The sequence below is a fragment of the Neomonachus schauinslandi genome, chromosome 2, assembly GCF_002201575.2.
Source record: "Neomonachus schauinslandi chromosome 2, ASM220157v2, whole genome shotgun sequence".
Taxonomy (NCBI): domain Eukaryota; kingdom Metazoa; phylum Chordata; class Mammalia; order Carnivora; family Phocidae; genus Neomonachus; species Neomonachus schauinslandi.
Genome location: NC_058404.1, coordinates 183844301 through 183864248, shown reverse-complemented (window position 1 = coordinate 183864248; position 19948 = coordinate 183844301). Strand labels below are relative to the sequence as shown.

At 45.0% G+C, this 19948-nt stretch overlaps 1 protein-coding gene across 1 annotated transcript in view; it reads right to left on the bottom strand.

Moving 5' to 3' along the window:
- CCDC149 (coiled-coil domain containing 149) overlaps window positions 1-19948 on the bottom strand; it is a 100912-nt gene that overhangs the window by 62769 nt on the left and 18195 nt on the right. Inside the window, exons 2-3 of the mRNA XM_021679407.2 lie at window positions 4309-4470; window positions 2354-2392 (exon numbers count right to left, since the gene is read on the bottom strand). Coding sequence (XP_021535082.2) covers window positions 2354-2392; window positions 4309-4368 — 99 coding nt within the window. The 5' untranslated portion in view covers window positions 4369-4470. The remainder of the gene's footprint in view (window positions 1-2353; window positions 2393-4308; window positions 4471-19948) is intronic.

Here is a 19948-nt window from a genome sequence, read left to right as displayed (position 1 = left end):
ATTTATTTAAGAGAGACAGAGAGCGTGTGCATGCACACAAGCGTGGGGGCTCAGCATGGAGCCCAAACGCTGGGCTCGATCTCATGACCTTGAGATCATGCCCTGAGCCGATGCTTGAGTTGGACACTTGACAGACTGCGCCCCTCTAGGCGCCCCCCCAGGTGTCCTGTATTTTTATTTGCCAAATGCAGCACAATGGAGAGAAGGAGTACACACAATGGAGAAGAAGTAGGAAGCACTACCTCCGAACTTCTGGTTATGCAAGGCCATTGATTTCTTTACTGTTTAAACACTTTAGAATTACCCAACCCATCCTATCTCATGCAGCAAGTCAGAGGTTCCAACCTAGGCAGGAAGGATACAGAGCCAAAGTCACACCACCGTACAAATCCCAAAGGGACAGAAACCGAACACCATATTCAAATCTAAAAAGCCAACGCTTAGGACATTGAACTTGTTTTCTCAGAGCTATACAAATGCAGCTTGACAGACTTACTGGAATTCTTCAGATTCTCCTCAGTCAATGTAAATTTTTTATTATAAAGTCACGGAACGTGAATTCACTTAAACTGTAAAACCCCTTCATGAATACTAACAAACTCGAAAACCTCAACAAAGATGACTGTTCATAGCCACCAAAAACACAAAAACATCTAGCAATTCCAGATTAAGGAGTCCAATTTTTAGACATTCATGATAAAATTACATCCTTGTAATTTTGGTTAGAAAAAAATTAGCTCCATAGCAAAATTTGACTTTAGGTCAAACCTCGAGCATTATAAAATAATCAAATAAAATAGGAAGAGAATATAGGAATGAGCAAAACTAAATAACCAAATGGGTAACCATAGGGCTGAGTTACACTGCAGTTTAAGGGTAAAAGTCCCGTGTGTGTGTCTGTGTCTTGGGCATACTATTTACTCAGCATCAAAAATCTCAAGGAAATGGACCCAACGAGTTTATGTTTGACGTCAGGTATATCGTCAATGAGCAAAAACAGGACATTGAGTTAGCCATTTCAGCTATGAAGAGACAAAGCGATTCCTGTATCTTTATTTGCATCTACCAGTTTTGAAGCCCTGCTCTGGGGCAGAGGCTTCTCCATAACGTGGAACACACAGCATTAACATCACCATCATCTGGGCTCCCTTCAAGCAAATAAAAAGCTGTAATTCAGGGCATGTCAGCAGAGAACAATTACGAAGTTGAGAAAAGGTCTGACAGATATATTTGGAAAACAACAACATAGATATGTATTACACAACTGGATTAAAAGAAATATGATTTATGATATTCCTGAACATAATGTTATGAAAATCTTAACTATCCCCAAATTAATCTAGAAATTTAACAAAGCTTCAATCAAAATACCAATAGGTTGGTTGGTTTGTTTTGGTGGAATAAGAGAAAGGCTTGATAAAATGTTTGCAAGTTTTATCTGGAAAAAGTAACGAATAAGAAACGTGAATAGCGGGATGCCTGGGTGGCTCAGATGGTTAAGCGTCTGCCTTTAGCTCAGGTCACGATCCCAGGGTCCTGGGATCGAGCCCCACATCGGGCTCCTGGCTCAGCAAGGATCCTGCTTCTCCCTCTCCCTCTGCCTCTCTCCCTGCTCATGCTTTCTCTCTCTCTCTCTGTATCTCTGTGTCTCAAATGAATAAATAAAATCTTAAAAAAAAAAAAAAAAAAAAGAAACGTGAATAGCAAGAGCAAGGGAAGGAGACTACCCAAACATATGTCGCAAGTATTATAAAGCCAAAACCATTAGAATAATGTGGTAGAACCCCGGGACTACACAGGAAGCTCCATGGAACAGAACAGAAAGTTTAGAAACAGATCCACAAATATATAAGGATTTGTTCAATGACAGAAGTAAGTATCTAAAATCTATAGGGAAAAAATGGATTCACCTATAAACAATGTTGGCTACCATTTAGTAGAAAAGAGCATGTGAGTTTTACTGGTGAGATGGTTTTAAAAGCCTGAAGTGGTAGAGGCTAAAAAGGAGAACAGAATCCATCCATGAACAGTACGCTAAAGAGTGATAGCCCTGAGCTTCCAACTCATGGCTCCCGACAGGATTCCCAACAAGAAAGGGAATGCTGTCAGCTGGTGTGCCGTCTTCTCCCTCGTTGGACCTCACTGGGTTTCCTTCCACATCACCCCCGCACCACCAACCTCTCTTCTCAGAGAGCATTTCTCTACCACCCACTCCCCCACTCTGTAACACAAAAGGACTCTGGGAAGCTAAGAGAAGTTCTCTACACAATTTGGATTCCCTGATTCCCCCAGTCATTGTAAGGCATCAGCTTGAACAACCCAAGAGTCACTAAACTTCAGGAGTAAGTCTTACCTGTTTCCTCTTTTCAGGGGGAAGTGATGGATCTCCATCCTAAAAAGAAACAAATGTTACACTTTACTTAAAAAAAAAAATACGTACTTAAATTTAAGGAACTGAACCAAACTCTGAACTAAATTCAGACCCTCCCACTCCTGCCCCCTGCAATCAATAGTGTGCTGAACCAAATTCAAATATACTTTCTTTTTAAGATTTTTTTTATTTGAGAGAGAGAGGCGGGGAGAGAGAGAGCATGAGTGGGGTGAGGAGAGGGAGAAGCAGGCTTCCTGCTGAGCCGGGAGCCTGACATGGGGCTCGATCCCAGGACCCTGGGATCATAACCTGAGCTGAAGGCAGACGCTTGATCGACTGAGCCACCCGGGTGCCCCTCAAATATACTTTAAAAAATTAGGTATAAACTGAACCAGTTATTTTGGAAAAACCTCTAAGAAATCAGTTCCACTTAGGACCAAATCTATATACTTTCTAAAACCAAATGAATCAAGTAAATGCATGAATAAACTGGATTTATCAAAATTGTTTTTGAGCAGAGCCAAAACTGATATAATATTTCATTTGGTTTGAGTTGAATCCCTCTTTTAAATAGTTAGAACCAAAGGAATAATAGTGGACATGCACATGCTTGAGTTTTCTCTATGGGCCGAACAATTTTGGGGGGGGGGTGGTAGGGAAGAAGGGATAGGATATGCTCAAAATAAAAGAGAATTAACTGAGAACTTGCACTCCTATCACACTTTCTGTCTTAAAAGGATTCAGTCCCCCCCACCTTTTGGTGCCACCTGAGAATAAAAAGAGCTCAGGTGAACGTATAAATGCTTAGTAAACGAGCATGCTTCTCTCCGATGCTGCCCTAATGTAAGTCAACATTATTTTGACCCGTGGAATCTTCCTATTCTATTTCTGCTCCAGGACAGTTCAATGATCCCAGCACAGACAGCTAAATGTTAGCCATCGGGTCGGCACTCAAAAACAGAGATCGTATCCGTGAGAGAAAAAAGTAGAATGCAAAATAGTGCTCTGTTATTGGTACCCTCCATCTCAGTATGATCTATATCCTTAAAAATCTCGCCACATGAAAACCCAGAGAGAATCTAAATGCCCGGGATAAGGGAAAGGTTAAAGAAATTATGGAACTCTTACTATGCAACTGTTTTTAAAGATGAATTAAATTTGTATGCACAGCCTAGAGAGATGACCCAGACAAAGTACTGAGTGAAAGGTGAGTGCTGGAACAACGTTGACACAGTGCTGACGAACAGCACTCTGCAGCGATGGAAACGCTCTGTATCTCACTGTCCAATACAGTGGCCATCTGGGAAATCTATATCCACATAATCCCATACGGTAGCCACCGGCCACCTGCGGGGATTGGACCCATGAAATGTGCTGAGACTGAAGAACAGAGTTTTCAAGTCTACTGAATTCTAATTAATTTCAAATGAAATTTAAATAATCACATGTAGCTAGTGGCTTCTGGATTAGTGCAGATTTATAATACGAATCCTCTTTAAAAAGCCCCATACAGGGGCGCCTGACTGGCTCAGTGGGTAGAGCATGCAACTCTTGATCTCCAGGTGGTGAGTTCTAGCCCCACCTACCCTGGGTGTAGAGATTATTTAAAAAAAAAAAAAAGAAAAGAAAAAGAAAAAAGAAACAAACACGTGTGTGTGTGCATATTTCATAGGTGCTGGGGCAAGCAGTCTGGAAGCATATACACACCGGCCAGTGACTGGGGCTGGGTTGTGGAGGAAACAGGGGTGACAACTTGCACTTCTTCATTTTTTCCACTTTGGAACTGTCTGAATGCAATCTTTTTTTTTTCTTTTTTTAAGAACTGGCATGTTAAAGTCCTCACTTTCTTTTTTTTTTCTTTCTAAATTTTAATTCCAGCGTAACCCACTTTCTATCTTAATGAGGGCACAAGAACGTTGCCGTGACGTAACACGTACTATCAGCTCCCGGTACTTCTTCTTCAGGGACTGGTGGCGCTCTCGAAGCTGATTGGCCATGAGTTTGTACTGGTCTCTTTCTTGCTGGCATGTGTCCAGCTCCTTGGAGAGGATCAGCAAGGCTTCCTTTTTACTCTCCAGCTTTCTTTTACACACTAGGTACTGCAAAACAAACAAATCCAAGCAGCTGGTCAAAAACGTCAACAGACCTCCGTTTAACACACCCTTTGTTTCACGCATCCTGCCCGGTTGGTTTTGTTTTGTGGAGTTTTTTGTTTTTAGAGAACATATACCCAGAGACGGCGGTCAGTAAATGACTTATGCAGTAAGCATACAATATGCAGACTGCTACGTGACCAGATGTACGCCACTCACCACCGAACCAAAACCTTGGGTGTTCATGGACTTTAGCAAACTGGGATAAACGGATAAAATAATTTAACTGACATATAAGTAAAAAAGCAAAATTTTTTAAGTGACATGGATAGATAGACAGTTGGACCCAAATTTTGTTTTAAAAGGATTTATATATTCAGGTAAGATTATGTAAAATTTTATTAAAATTCAATGAAATGATATACACAGAAAGATTATTCAATACAAATTTTGTAAAAATATTAGTAACAACTCTTGGTCACGTGTTTTTTACAATTTTATTCTTTGTGCTTTTCCATGTTTTCTAAATTTTCTGGAAGAAACCCATATGGCTATCCTATAATAAAGAAATACAAAAAGTGTTATTCGAAATAACTTAATTGAACTATAAGTCACTGCAGGAGATTTCACTTGCCCATTCAACCCAGCAGACATTTTCTCACCTGAGAATGTTTGTTCACTACCTCCACCAAGATGTGTACAACGTTCATAATTTCAACGCAGCAACCCACTACCCAGGGACCAACTCCGTTTAGCCACACTTTGATTGCCCCCAAACAGTTGGGCGTACTTAGCTGGAACTCTTCCTCAGAGAGACAGGATTTCTTCGTCCCTCCTTCTCCCCATCCCCCACCCCTCACGCTGACCATGAACCACCCTCACCTGATAATCACCCACCACATGGGCCAGGGTGAGCCTGACTGGGACTCTTTACTTTTATTGGATATACTGCACTGTCTGGGGTTATTCACGCATGTCAAATGTGGCATTAAATACCTTTTGAATTTGCCCCGTAAAAGACCAAATTCAGAGCATTCATGAAAACAATTTATAGTTTCATTATACACTCTGACATGAGCACTTTGTCATTATGGACGCTCTCACACAAAGCAGAGAGAGAATCAGCGCTCCCAAACGATTGGAGTCAATGCTTTTACTGGACAAAAAGCATTACTCATATATGGTGCTTGCTTGGAACGGACTTTGTTAAGTTCAATTTCAAATAAATGAAAGGGGAAAAAGAGTTTTGTTCATTAGCACAGTTTTTTTTTCCTTAAAAAAAAAAAAAGTAATTACTTAGCTTCAAAAACAAAGGGGAAAGAAAAGCCATTCTGAGACAGATTTGAGTTCTAAGAGAGGACACTTCCACCTTGGGTGAATCTTATTCCTGGCAGTAATGAGGTTGGAATCCTGCCTTAAAATGTCCTGGATTTTTAAGACTTTGACATGTCTTCATGGAGGGAAAATGGTTCTGTTGCCACTGTGATTTCTCAGGAGTAAAATCCCCACCGAGTAAATATCAGAGGAGAGAGGCTCAAAAACCTAAACTGCAATGTCCTAAGGGAGGTATTGAGATTACACAGGAAAAAATCCCATTTACACAGAATTTAACAGATCTGCCCTTGCGCCTTCAGTTCTTTGCCCGCGATCAGCAGCCTCGGTTGTCAGTGCTGTTGGTATTGGTGGCACAAAAATGGCCACCTTTGTCCCTTCGATTTATCAGATCCAACTCTGAGGCCCCAAAGATACTGTCTTCCAACTGTGGGGAAGAAACTTCCAATTGCATGGAGACATTGTAAAGTGCCATAGACGAGATTAGCTTAACATCCGGTCTCCTGAAGGGGAACAGGTAGGGGCCACCTTAACGGCAAAGTGGCAATTCAGGTTCCCTGAACTTGACCTGCTGTCTGTTAGGATCCAAGAGAGAAGCTGTTTCTCTCCCAAGGCCTGGTTCAAATAGGGCCTTGGAAGCTGGGAAGGGCAGTGATAGACTTCCTTCCCTTGGGTCCAAAGTACCTGGCAGAAAACAGGCACAGAGGCCTCTGTGAAGACAGTGACCCGGGATCTGCTGAGCAGCATCACTGCAGTTGGATCCCCTTCAGGGCACGGAAAACAGGACAATCGTACCCGCCCCACGGGGTCAGAAAACAAACACCTTCTGTACAGAACCTAAAGCCAACAAGCAGCAAAAAGGCGGTCTTGAGGAACCCACAGCTCGACTGCTCTTCCTTCTGCTTACTATGGTCTAGAACAGCAAATGGCAAAAATTGCCCTCCATGCCATTTATTTTTATCAAGAAAACGAATCTCAGGCTAAAGCCTCATTTCTGAAGCAGCTCAAAGTGGTGCTGCCCTGAAGATGGGACGGCTCCCCCATAGCCCCCTGACCCTGGTGTGGCAGCATCAAGAAGGAAGGCTAGAAAACACTGCTCTGTGTGCCCCCTGCCGGGGTGGGGGGAGGTGCTCGCGAAAATGCGGACGCCCGGTCCTGAGTCTCGGGTACTGGCTCAGGAACCTGCATTGTTAGCCCCTGGCACAGGGGGTTCTTACTCCGGCCACACTCTGAAAACTCAGGCTCTAGGGGCCTCCAGCTTCATGCTGCCTCGAGAGTTAGAACCCTAACTGCAATAGTTAGAGAGGCTGGCAGGGGCCCGTGGGTTCAGGGGCAAGGCACGGTCCCGGGACTGTTCTGGGGCTATCTGTGCCACTTTTTGCAGCCCAGAGGGGTTCTGAACAAGTACACGCATGGGCTCCGTTTTCCTGCACCCGGCCAAAGAGCCTACATCTTTTGTCAAAATAACAAGAGAAAACTCTGGGAGGGGTGTGCGTGTGTGTGTGTGTGTGTGAGCGTGTGTGTGTATGGAGGTGATGAGGGATCAGAAGGCAAGTTGAGGACAAAGCAGAAGCTGACACCCCACAACCCCCCCCCATGGGATATATGTGACATGCCTCATGCACTCCTGGCTGCCCTAAATAGTTAAGAGTTAAGGTTTTATAGAGATCACAATCCTACAAGACAGGAGTCTCCCTCAGTTTACACAAGTCTTAGCAATTTACAAGAACAAAGCATTTCTATCAATGGTCTTCCAGAAGGGAATGTAAATACAATTAAATGTCATATAATCTATAACCCGTTGACAGATACTTGAAGCGGGCAAAGTATAATGTTCCTTCAGAAGCTCCCAACTATCTTACTGTTAATGCCTTACTACAGGGGTAAACAACCTTTACCTGACAATGGCAAGGCCTCGGGTATCCTTTAACATATGAAACTTCTTTCTCGAAGCCTCCCTTTCTCCTCACCTCCCCCAACCCCATAGTATCTAATCAGCCACCCCCCACAACTCTGGGGCAGCAGCTCCTTCTGCCCACGGCTCCTGTCTCCATGCTTTAATGAATTACCATTTTGCATCAAAGACGTCTCAAGAATCCTTTCTTGGTCGTCAGCCCCGGACCTCACCCCACCAAACCTCACCTATATTCCAAAACCGCATCAGAGGGGGCGGTATTGGGGAATGGGAAGGAATTTCTCGTACTCGTTTTAAAATGGTTATAGTTCAGTCCACGTGGTGGCAGCCATTAAAATGACCCATTTCCTAGCCCTCCAATTGGAAACAAAACAACAGTAGAACTGGAAGGAAAGGAAAAGGTCCTGAAGAGCCTCCTGTTGGCAGCTCTGAACAACGGGCAAGGGCACAGATCCAGCCCCAGCTTCGGGAGGGACCAAAAATAAAACAGAAAGCTGGACCAACCAAGTTACTGTGCTTGAGACATTTCAGCTCCTAAAGGAGGATGGGGTAAGTGTAGAGGATGGAGGAGGTGGACAGCAGAAAACCAGCAGGCAGAGCCAGGAGGCCTCCATCCAGAAGTAGGTCTCGCGAGGAGCTAATCATGAACGGCGGGGGCCCTGGAAAAGCCACAGAACAGAACACACACACTGCCTGGAAGATGAGAGGAAGGTGCCCTGCAACTTGAGGAACCCATAATTTTAACACCACAATCCAATATCACTGGGGGTAAAGGGTGTCCGGGAAAACACGGTGGCGGGCGCAGGGAGGCGGGTAGGGGGCTCCCGTCCAGGAGGTAGGACTTACTTCAAGCATCCAGAAATCGCTTCCCCTGCCTTTTCTAGGACAGAACTGGCTCAACGGTTTCCAAAGATCATCCATGACCGTGGCAGTTCCAGAATCTCTTTATGGCAGGGGCTATCGGACGCCACCTGGCTGCAATGGGTGCTGACCTGAAGCTGTGTTTGCAATTACAATTTACGGCAGAATGAGAAAAGGCTAATGCCTATGTGGTTGACATGAATGTCTCTCTCTAATATTTCCAGCTCTCCTTTCCTTCCAGGCCCACGGCAGGACTATCCCTCCCCATGCTTTGGCGTAAGGTAGAGCCACGTAACTTGCCTTATCCCATAAAACGGGCCTGGCAGGGACAGGAGGTTCTCCTAGGGCGAAAGCACTTAAAGGTCAAGGTGAGAGTCGCCACGCCTTCTCCTCCCCGGCTGCAACGGGTGTGGAAGCAGGTGGGGCCATGAGAACGAAACAGCCTGGAGTGTGGTGCCAACACAGCAGACGACTTGCCCTGGAGAGTCATTTGGGTCCACAGAGAAAGTGACATGATCCAGAAGTAAAATTCCGTGGTGTTAAGGTACGGAGATTTGGGGTAAGTGTTTGTTACCAGAGCCTAACTTAGCCCGTCCTGACTCCCGCAGTCCGTATCAAAGAATGCGAGTGTAGGGAGACCGGTGGAGAGGATATTTGCCCCTGCTCTGTGTTTCTGCCAAGCCACTACAAAGATGAAGATCCATTATTCTTATTATTATCATGATTAACCAAAAACAAAGTTTTTGCGACAAATGCTTTCTGCGTATGGGTGTCTTCAATCCTCCCAGCAACACCGTGAGGTCACTCTGCTATCACTGTGTACGGTGTGGAAGGGTTAATGTAATGTGCCAAGGGGCGGGCAGAGTCAGAATTTGAACCCACATCTCCGTAGAGCCACCCCTGGAAGGCCCCAGTGCCCGATAAACTAAGCATTCTGTGAAAAAGAAAAGAAAGAAAGAAAAATACCAGAATATTCATGGAGCCGGTTCCTATGTTGAGTTGGTATTCCCAGCACGAGGAAGCTAAGGAAGGGCGGTTTTGAATTTGGCTACTTTTTAGACTGGAAACAAAAGAGCGAAACCTTCATCTCTTCACCCATTCGCTTCCCAGTCTCGGGGGTCTGCCTCTCCTTTCCTTGGATGAGGCCTGAAGAAGGGAAAAAACAAAAGACTCCACAAGCATCTCTCCCCTGTGCTCCTTGAGAGGGAGCCAAGTGGAAGCAATAAGGTTTCTATCCACTTATAAGAAATGGGACAAACTACAGGGTGTCAGAAAAGAACCAGAGGGCTATTTCCTCCAGAGTGGCCAGGTTGGAACAGTTTTCTCTAAGCTGTTGCTGGTCTCGGCCACCCATTCAACAAATACTTTCTCCTGAAGGGATAAACGGTCCTGTTGATTTTGAAAATGAAAAACATGATACCTGGATAACAAACCTTATTTCCACAATCCCTTATGGGTTTTTCTGAATCCCCCGGCATTCTGAAAACCGAAAACGTGTTCATGTCCGGTTAGTGACCCCAGTCATGTGAGGGCGTTTATGGTCTTTATGCCACTAAATGTGAATATTCATACATTTGCTGAAGACAAATCAATGTGTTTGATTATTGACTAAGTCACCGCCCTAGAGTCTGCTGGGGCCAGTACATAATGTACTGTATGCTTATGGCATTTCCTCTCAGATTCCAATAATTCCTGCATCTGAAACATCTCTGGGGCCCAAGGATTTTAGATAGGGAACCTGACTTTTACTTGAAAGTCTCCCTCGCCAATCCCTACACAGTTTCGATGACACGTGTGTGACTAACACCCAATCTTCCTCAAACAGTAATTGTCCCAAAAATAAGCGTTCATTAGATTTTGACTTCCTCGTGTAGACCAGGAAAAACGAAAAGTACATTACGTGCAGCAAATCTTCAAGCTGCCATAATGCTATGTGTCTATTCCCATAGCTCCTATTTTCTTTAGAATTAGCATCGAATGCTGGAACTGGGATAAACCTCACAGATAACCCAAGCGACTTGCCCAAAACTGCAAAGAACAAGGTCCCTGGCTGCTGTATATTCTCTAACAGTGTTTTCCAGGTCATGGGTCGTGACACCTTCATCTGGGCAGCAAGATCAATTCACTTGCAACCCCTCATTTTCTTTAAAAAAACAACAAAAAAAGATGCAGCATAGAACAGAAGATGGCAATGTGCATCCCATGCAATTTCACCAAACTTTTCTTTTTGAACATGTGTGTAGGAATAAACACACACACCCCTGCATATTGTCACACATTTATTGTGGACCGTCATTCTACAAGCTTGTTCGCTACTATTCTGTAGTAAGCCACTCTGCGCATTTACTCATTCAGTGGACAAATATTTAATGAAGGTCACCAAGTGAGGCAAGAGTGGGATGAGGGGGTGGGTGTATGGGCAGGGAAGAAAACTACTCGGAGGAAATGGTGCTTGGTGGGTTTTGAGAGATGGGTGGCCATAACGGCACCCGAATAAAGGCCATTACGTAATGCAGATAATTAGCGTTTTAGGATTGAGGCACAGCCCTGATTAATTAATACCTGCCCTGCCCACCTCACTGAGCTCGAAATGGAGGGTGTATGCGAAAATTTGACTTTGTACACTTTTTCAAAATTAAAGGTATTTTCCTTCTTGCACTTAAAGCCAACAAAATGCTCTCACAGACACTCCCTCATTTCTTTTTTTTTTTTTTTTTTTTTTTAAAGTTTTATTTTTTTTTTTGAGGGGGCGAAAATGAGGGAGAGAGAGAAAAGGAGGGGGGGGAGGGTTAGAGGGAGAAGCAGGCTCCCCGCCGAGCAGGGAGCCGGATGCGGGACTCGATCCCGGGACTCCAGAATCATGACCTGAGCCGAAGGCAGTCGCTTAACCAACTGAGCCACCCAGGCGCCCCGACACTCCCTCATTTGATGGTCCACATTATATGACAAGTGGGACAAAAACTGTTTCTCTCATTTGACAAAATAGCTGAGATTGTCTTTCCCAGAGTCACATAACTAACTACTGTCAGCTCAAACCAGGGCTCTTTTTAAAAAAAAGATTTTATTTATGTATTTGAGAGAGAGCGAACACAAGCAGGGGAAGAGGGAGAGAGAGAAGCAGACTCCCTGCTGAGCAGGGAGCCCGATGCAGGGCTCGATCCCAGGACCCTGGGATCATGACCGGAGCCGAAGGCAGATGCTTAACCGACTGAGCCACCCAGGTGCCCCTCAGACAGGAGTCTTAACTACAAATTCCAGGCTCTTTTTAGTATTCTATATTGGTACCAAATACATTATTAGCAGGTCCACATATTACCTCTCTTGGGTCTAACCACATTTCTAAGAAGACACTCTCAGAGATCATTGTGTACCGAGAGTGGGGCATTTTGACTCATAGCATGCTGAGGCCCCTGTCTGGAAGCTCTCCTGGGGCCTTTTCAATCATATTGCATGGGAGAAGGGCTGAGGTGCAAGAGGCCACCTAGCCATCTGCTCAGGTATCAGCTAAGCCCATCCCCGAGAGTTCTGGCTGGCCGCGTGCTGATGACCACACTGGGCTTGTCACCAGCTGAATCACGGGCACGAGACCCTTAGTTTTTCAAAGGGCACTTGCACACAGTTATGTTGGCTGTGATTCAGGCCCCAGGCCCTCTTCTCTTCGCTAACTCCAATCTTAACCCCACCTCAACCAGGGGTTGAGAAACCATTCATTTCCATGGCTTTTCTGTCATCTCTGTGCTGATTTCACCCAAACTGGTGTCCCCAGCTCAGACTCTCGTCTGCACTCACTCTCATCTCTAACTGGGTGCCTCCATCTGAATACCTGAGAGGCAGCTTGGTCTGTGACCACATCAAGCCCACTCCAACCTCAGGGCCTTTGCACTGCTACTTCCTCTGCTTGGACTGCATGGCCCGTTCCCTGGCTTCCTTCAGATCTCTGTTGTAACGTCTCCTTCTCAGGAAGCTCATCCCTGTCTGTCAGCACCCAGACTCTCAATCCTCTTATGCTGTGTTACTTTCCTCCATTGCACTTATTACTTGACCTTGAGTTGTATAACTCGCTCTTGGCTTATTTTCAACCTCTCTCTCCAGATGCCTGGCACTAAAAACAATGCAGGGTGCATAGCTGAGGCTCAACACATACATATAATGAATGAGAAAATGGCATACATTATCTTACCTCGGCGTCCTGTGACACATGGGGCTTTGTCCCCTTGTGACAGATTCTCAAACTCACAAAGGTGGTAAAGACCTCAGGAATCCTCTCAGCCAGGCCCCTAACTGCACAGATGAGGAAGCTGGGACTCAGCATGGTACACTGGCTTACCCAGGGCTGACCTGGAGGACCCAGGGCCAAAACCTAAGCTGGGGGTTCCTCTCAGTCCAGTGCATTTCTCTCCACCCACCAAATCAAGGTACACAACCCTGGCGAGACATAAATGCCTATAAACTTAGAATGGTGCCTGGTACTTTTTTATAGTAATAAAAATTATTAATATCATACAAGAGATAATAATAGATGATAATATGTTGCCGGATCATCATTCACTAATCATTACTAACTACAGCATGCTAGTAACGAAGCTCCCAGAAACACAGGGAAAGGCAGTTTAAAGTAAGGGCTGACTTTCGGCTCAGGTCATGATCCCAGGGTCCTGGGATCAAGCCCCGCATCGGGCTCCCTGCTCGGCGGGAAACCTGCTTCTCCCTCTCCCACTCCCTCTGCTTGTGTCCCCTCTCTCGCTGTGTCTCTCTCTGTCAAACAAACAAAATCTTTAAAAAAAAAAAAAAAATAAAGTAATGGCTGACAGATCAGATCAGACTGTGGGATCTGACAGCCTCTTTATCTCCAGCCAGAAGGAGGTACAATACCTGCATTTGGATCTTGGCTTGACCCCTCCCTTGCTACGTGATCAATTACTTAGCCTCTCCATGCCTTAGTTTCCCCACTTGTTAAATGGGTATAATTATAGTATCTTCATAGGGCTCATGCAAGAATTAAAGCAATTCATATGTACAAAACATTTAAAATAGTAAGTGCTGTCTGTGTATTGCTGTTCTACTCATTTTAATCACAAGGAGAGGATCACAGCTCAGCAAAGAAGGGGCTCGAAGAGTTGGAGGAAGATGTGAACATTTGAAATGGATCCCAAAGGACAGGTGGAGGGGTTCGTTTTGTTGGGGAGTAGATGAAGTTGTGACAGGCAGCAGTGATGGGAAAACAATATCCCCGGCAGGGAAATGGCCAGAGCAAAACACAAAGGTGAGACACGGGGAGACATGCTGTCGGAACAGTGAGCGACATGCTGGGCTGTCTTTGGCATTGGGTGGGAATGAAGCCTGCATCAGATAAAGCTGGAAAGAGAGACAGATGGGTGGTCAGGTCAGAAAGGGCCTGGAAGTCGTGCTGAAGAGTTCAGATTTCATTCTTCCAGCAAGCAGGAGCCCTGAGGGGCTCTGAATAGGGAAGTGACATTAAGAATCCTCTGAGGAAGACAATTTCGTCCTGACATCATGTGGTGTAAATTATCTTTGACTCTACAGCTTGGGTAAAATTGGTTGCCAAGCTGCCAGGGGGAAGGGAAGGCAGCTGGGGATCAGGGCCTGCTTTGCAGACACACCTCTGGATCCTGCAGTTTGATCTGATCTGTCAAGCCTACAAAGAACACACTGACTTTGCTGTTTCTTAATATGGATTCTGTTATCACTTTGTCTAACGCAATTCTGTTAGGTAGGGTGCTACCCAGGCAACCAGAAGCAGGCATGGGTTTAGCCTCAGCCACTGCAGCTAGTATCCGAATCATATCGGTGGGCGAATGGGTCACATGGCTGCCCAACCGCCTGACAAAGGGCTGAGCCCAGGGGGACAAGCCACGTGAAACTGCCCCCACTTTCTGGTCACTTGGGTGGGGCCAAGGGATATGCACTTGGTTCTCCTTGTGCTTCCATTTTCGCTCCCTAGTCAAGTTGTAATTATGCCTGCTAAGTTTAAGCATGGTGGAGGGGCTGGGGCTATCTGCTCTCTTCCCTACCCAAGGAAAGGAGGGTATGGGTTTGTTTTCAGAAAAGACGAAGGAGAAAACAAACTCGTATTTTTGGAATGTCTGCTATGTGCCAGGCACCGTTAAAAGTAATACTAAGGAGTAGACCTTTATTTAATTATAATAGTAAGTGCAGTGGGCACTACTCAGTGAACATTGTTATTTTCCAAACTGTACTAAATGCTCGACTTGAAACATTATATTCAATCCCTACAGCTGCCTATGAAATAGGTTGTACGATTAGCCCCATTTTAGAGACAAGGACACTGAAGCTCAGCAAGGTCAACTTATCCTTCATCACTAAAGTAATGAGTAGCAGAGCCCGACTGTTCTCTGCATTTATCAGTCAGGATCCTTGGGTTGTAAGCAACAGGAACAGATCCCCTCACATAGGAATGTGTTGGAAGGACTTTGGCACTCACAGAATTAGCAGGAGGACAGAGAAGTCGGCTTAGAAACAGGGAGGTGGGGATGTGGCTCTGGAGCCTAGATGAGGGGTCAGTGCAGGAAAGATCAGGTCAGAGGCCACCGATCGATCAGGGTAGAACCCGACTCCGTTATGCTTCAGCTTCTTTATCTCTCTGTTCAAGGGAGTCTCCAGCCGGCCTAAAGCAGATCATGTGCCATCCTTCGCCTGGGGCAGTACAAGATACCCGGACTGTCGTCCTGCGCTCTCTCTGCAGATTATATCCAGCACTAATACCCTCCAAAGTGGGGTGTGGTTGGAAGTGAGAGAACAATAAATGTTTGCCACATTAACCTGGGTAGATCCATTCTATTGAGCTTATTTCTCAACTTTGCTAAGGTCCTCCCCTTCTGGTGGCTTATGAATAAAGGTTAAAAAAGAAACAGTGGGCATTTAATAAGAATTCCTTTTATTTTAACGGACCCCTGAGGCTCTACTAATCATACCCAGAGAAGCACACACAGTGGTGAAGTTTACAGGCTGCAGTGGGGTATATAGACCTCCCAACTGGAGAAAGGAAAAACCACACACCAACTATACTGGGTAATCGGTGAAACGTGGATGGAATAAACTTGGTAAAATACGACCAGTTTTCAGCATGTATACTAGATATCATGAAATATTTTTATTATCCTCTCAAAAATAGATTTCTTTTGAATTGCATTTCAATTATATTTTTAAAGCACAACTCACAAGTCATTTGTCCATGTTAATTCATGCCCACACACAAACACCATGAAGGTAGCCTTGTGCTTATCATCTTAAGAACCCAGACCCACAGTTTTCACCACCGAGTGGCTTTTATCTACCCGTTTACTGTTATCTGCAATAAAGCAAATCATAATTTGCTACAAAGAAGATCATAATAATTAAATGTCTATCTGACACACTACATTACTATTTCGATGGCTTTACAACCAGATAAATGCTGAGAGGGATGACGGTAGCCAGGATGTCAGGGAGGGGACCTCTCCATCAAGTGACTCTCACTCTCAAACAGTGACTCATGGTCCTTGGTGATTTTTACTGATGGGATCAGGCTAGTTCTCATTAGCTGTTGCAAGAACATACCTGCCAATCCCCAAAGGCTTCGCCACGTGATGATAAACATATGTGGCTGAAGGGTTCATGTTCAGGAATAATTTAGAAACTTCTCAATTCACAGACTCACTCTTTTCTTAGAGGTATTTCCTCCCCTGGTCCCCCTCTACTCTGTCAAACCATCTTTCTACCCTATCTTCCATCCTCCATCCGGGATACCTCCTTTCTCATCCAATTTGCAGCTTTAGGTAAACAGTACTCAACAATCGACTTAATTTCACCTTCAGATAAGCCACTCCCCCCCCCATTCCCAGAACCCCTACTTTGCCCGGCCCGGTGATGTCTGGCCGGGACCGTCATGACGGCCTCCTCATCGCTCTACCTGTCTAAAACCTTTGAAAACCATAAATCAGGTCCTGCCACTCACTCGTCTTTAAAAATATCTCTGTTAAGGAGATTGACAAACAAGAGCTCTTTGATATCTGGCTGCAGTCTACCTCTGACTCTTCCTGGCTCCTCACAGCTATGTGACATTCTGGGTACACCCTAATTAGAGAATCACAGCCACCTGCTCACCTATCTGCCTCACCACAGACTGAGGTCTCCCTGCAGCCAAGGTCCAACTCATTCACCTTTGCATCTCCAGAGCCAAGCTCCTGACCAAGAGTGAGTGCTTAATAAGTATTTGAGAAATAAATGAATTTTGGTTCCCACTAAGCTGAAATATATATATATATATATTTGTAATATGTATGTTAGTAAGCTAATCAATTATTATTTATTGTTAAGTCTAAATCTCTAATTGCATTTTAGCATCATTTAGAAAAATAAGTCTGTTTGCAAAAACTTGGTGTGTATGGAGAGGTCGTAAGACGGCTCCTATAGAATTAGCAAAATGGCATTTGCATGTCACCTCATTTTTATTGTTTAAAATGAGCACTTCCCCATATCACAAGGGCATAAACTTCCTTTACCACCTTCATTCTCTGGATAGGCATCCAGGACTGTTGCTTGCAGATACCCTGAACCTTGCCAGGGCAAGTTTGGGCATCTATGGAGTAAGAAGCCAAGCGAGGCCAAGCCCATGCTGATGGTCACGTCGCTGAGGTCCTGCAGCCCACAGGCATCCGGACCAAGTCGCGCTGACTCGCCAGCACCCAGGGGTGCAGCCTTCGCTGGCCGTGACCCTACCCCAGTCTCCAGCTGTGCACTCCCGAGCATTTCCACAGCCCTGTTCTAAATCTGTGTTCGCCTCTGTAATTTTTAGATAACATTTCAGCAATTTCAGGTTGGTGACTTAATGATTCTAATGCCATTCTCTAAGACGACTTTTTTTTTTTTTATGATCTATCTTTCTCAGAGTCACCACGGCGGTTTTCCCTCTTCAGTATTACTTTTGACAGGCAAACTTTGATTATTCGAGTGCCCCAGGGGATGTGCTGAAATTTAAGTTAAGTGAGATTTCAGGTAATTGGAAGAGTTTATAATGTGAACTATAGTAGCTGGGGGGTATGTGAAATTCACTGACAGTTTTGGTTAACTGAAGTTAGGAATAACGAAGGTTTGCCTGGATATCTATTTCAATCCTTCACTCTTGTTATTTCTCCCTTCCTCCCTCTCCCCACCTTCTCCGTCTCTACACTGTCTGGGTGTGCCCTGTTCTTTGCAGGCCTACAGAGGTGAGGAGGAAATGCAAGGAAAAAAGACTGGCTTTCCTTCTAGTTGGCCATAAATGGGCGAGGAAATCCCTCTCATTTGCTGAAGATAGCATATATTTTTAAAAATCTTTGCCTGGGGGCGCCTGGGTGGCTCAGTCGTTAAGCGTCTGCCTTCGGCTCAGGTCATGATCCCAGGGTCCTGGGATCGAGCCCCGCATCGGGCTCCCTGCTCGGCGGGAAGCCTGCTTCTCCCTCTCCCGCTCCCCCTGCTTGTGTTCCCTCTCTCACTGTCTCTCTCTGTCAAATAAATAAATAAAATCTTTAAAAAAAAAAAAAAATCTTTGCCTGCCTAGAGTGAGTTTGTGCTCTCCCCAGTGCTGCGCTGATCTGACCTTGCCTCTGGCCGAGACGCTGATGACAGGGTGTGCAATTCTGGTTCGTTTCAGAGCTCCGGTGTTTGGGATGGGGCACTAAAATTACCCATGCATCTGAGGCCCTCCCTTTTCCGCCCAGGTTGCCAGGGGCCTGGCATACACTAGATACAGGTGACAGCCCATGTCACCAACACTCACATATGCAATGACATATTATAACACACAACGGTCAGATGTGGAATGTGATGATAGATTCACTTGTCATTTCATTATAGGATAATAATTCAATTCAGTTGCAGAAAGCTTTTCTTGTGGGCTGGGCAGCAATAAAAAGCCAGCAAAACATGGGCAACATTTTGGTCAAATGGTCTTTAAAAGCTATAACGTTGCTGTGGCTCATCTTCCCCTGGTATCAAAAAGAAATCATAAAAAAACCCCTAAAACCCTAAACCCTTCCTACTGATGAGCCACAGCGGCTGCTGTCTATCTACCTGCTCCTAACTTCTCAGATCTGCCCCCAAACACCGTGAGGCAGAGGGGACCTCTAGCTGCACCTCCACTTGATAAACGAGGCTCAAGGGATGGCATTTGGAAGACTACAGTTGAATCCAGGACTATACTTTAACAAAGGGGAATTTGGGAGGCACAGAGACAAAGGGAACATGAATAGACGCAACATGGCACATGGGATTTAGAATGAAATGATGTGGTTCTCATGGCCATCACCAACGACTGGCCGTGGGAAGCCACTCACCTGCGCTCTGTACTTCAGTTTCCTCTTTAAAAATGCTGTGTGAATGACCATCACCATCTTGAGGTCTACTCTGTGCCCGAAGGTGATTCAGCATTTTGCACATATAAATCATTAATCCTTATGACAACCTCAAAATGTAGACATTATCCCCTTCTACAGATGAAGAAACTGAGGCTCTGGGAGATCAAGAAAAGGTCACCCAACTTCTAAGTGGCAACGGTGGGATTTAAACCCAGGCCTGTCCCACGCCCCTCCTGCCACAGTGCCCCACGCCTCCCTCAAAGAATCACACGGATTCTGTAAGACAATGCATGTTTTAAAAAAGCACTCGAGGGGCACCTGGGTGGCTCAGTTGGTTAAGCATCCAACTTTTACTTCGGCTCAGGTCATGATCTCAGGGTCGTGAGATCAAACCCTGCGTTGGGCTCCACACTAGGTATGGAGTCTACTTTGGATTCTCTCCCTCTTTCTCTGTCCCTCCCCCAGCCCCATGTTTGCATGCTCTCTCTCTCTAAAAATAAAACATTTTTAAAAATAAAAAAAATTTAAAAAGCACTCAATAAATTCTAAAGGTAACAGTCTTATTAATAATAACAATAACCCAAAGAACTTCCTCTCTCTTATTCAAAGAGCGAAAACCATCTTGATTCCTAAGTTTGTCAGCAGACCTTGCCTTTCTGAAAAATATCATCTCCCTGCTGGGATGAATGGTTCCATAAGAGGGTCAGAGTGCTCAAGATGAAGATTCAACTCAAGACGGAGCATTTGTGGGAATATTCCCTGGCTCCCATCCCTCCAATACTTGAGTCAAGTGCAGATACTCCAAAGCAAGGAGGGGTTCCATCCCTGTCTGCTCCAAAAGGCAGTCATCTGCAGACTAGAGATCTTGAAATCAGACATGCAAATCCATCACCATTTTAATTATCCAAGTAAATAGAACTCATACCACCATCTGCCAAGACGCCAACCAGTCACAATCATCACAGCTCCCCCAGCAGTTCTGTGTGAAAACCACGGAGTCATCATTCAAGGGGCCACTTGG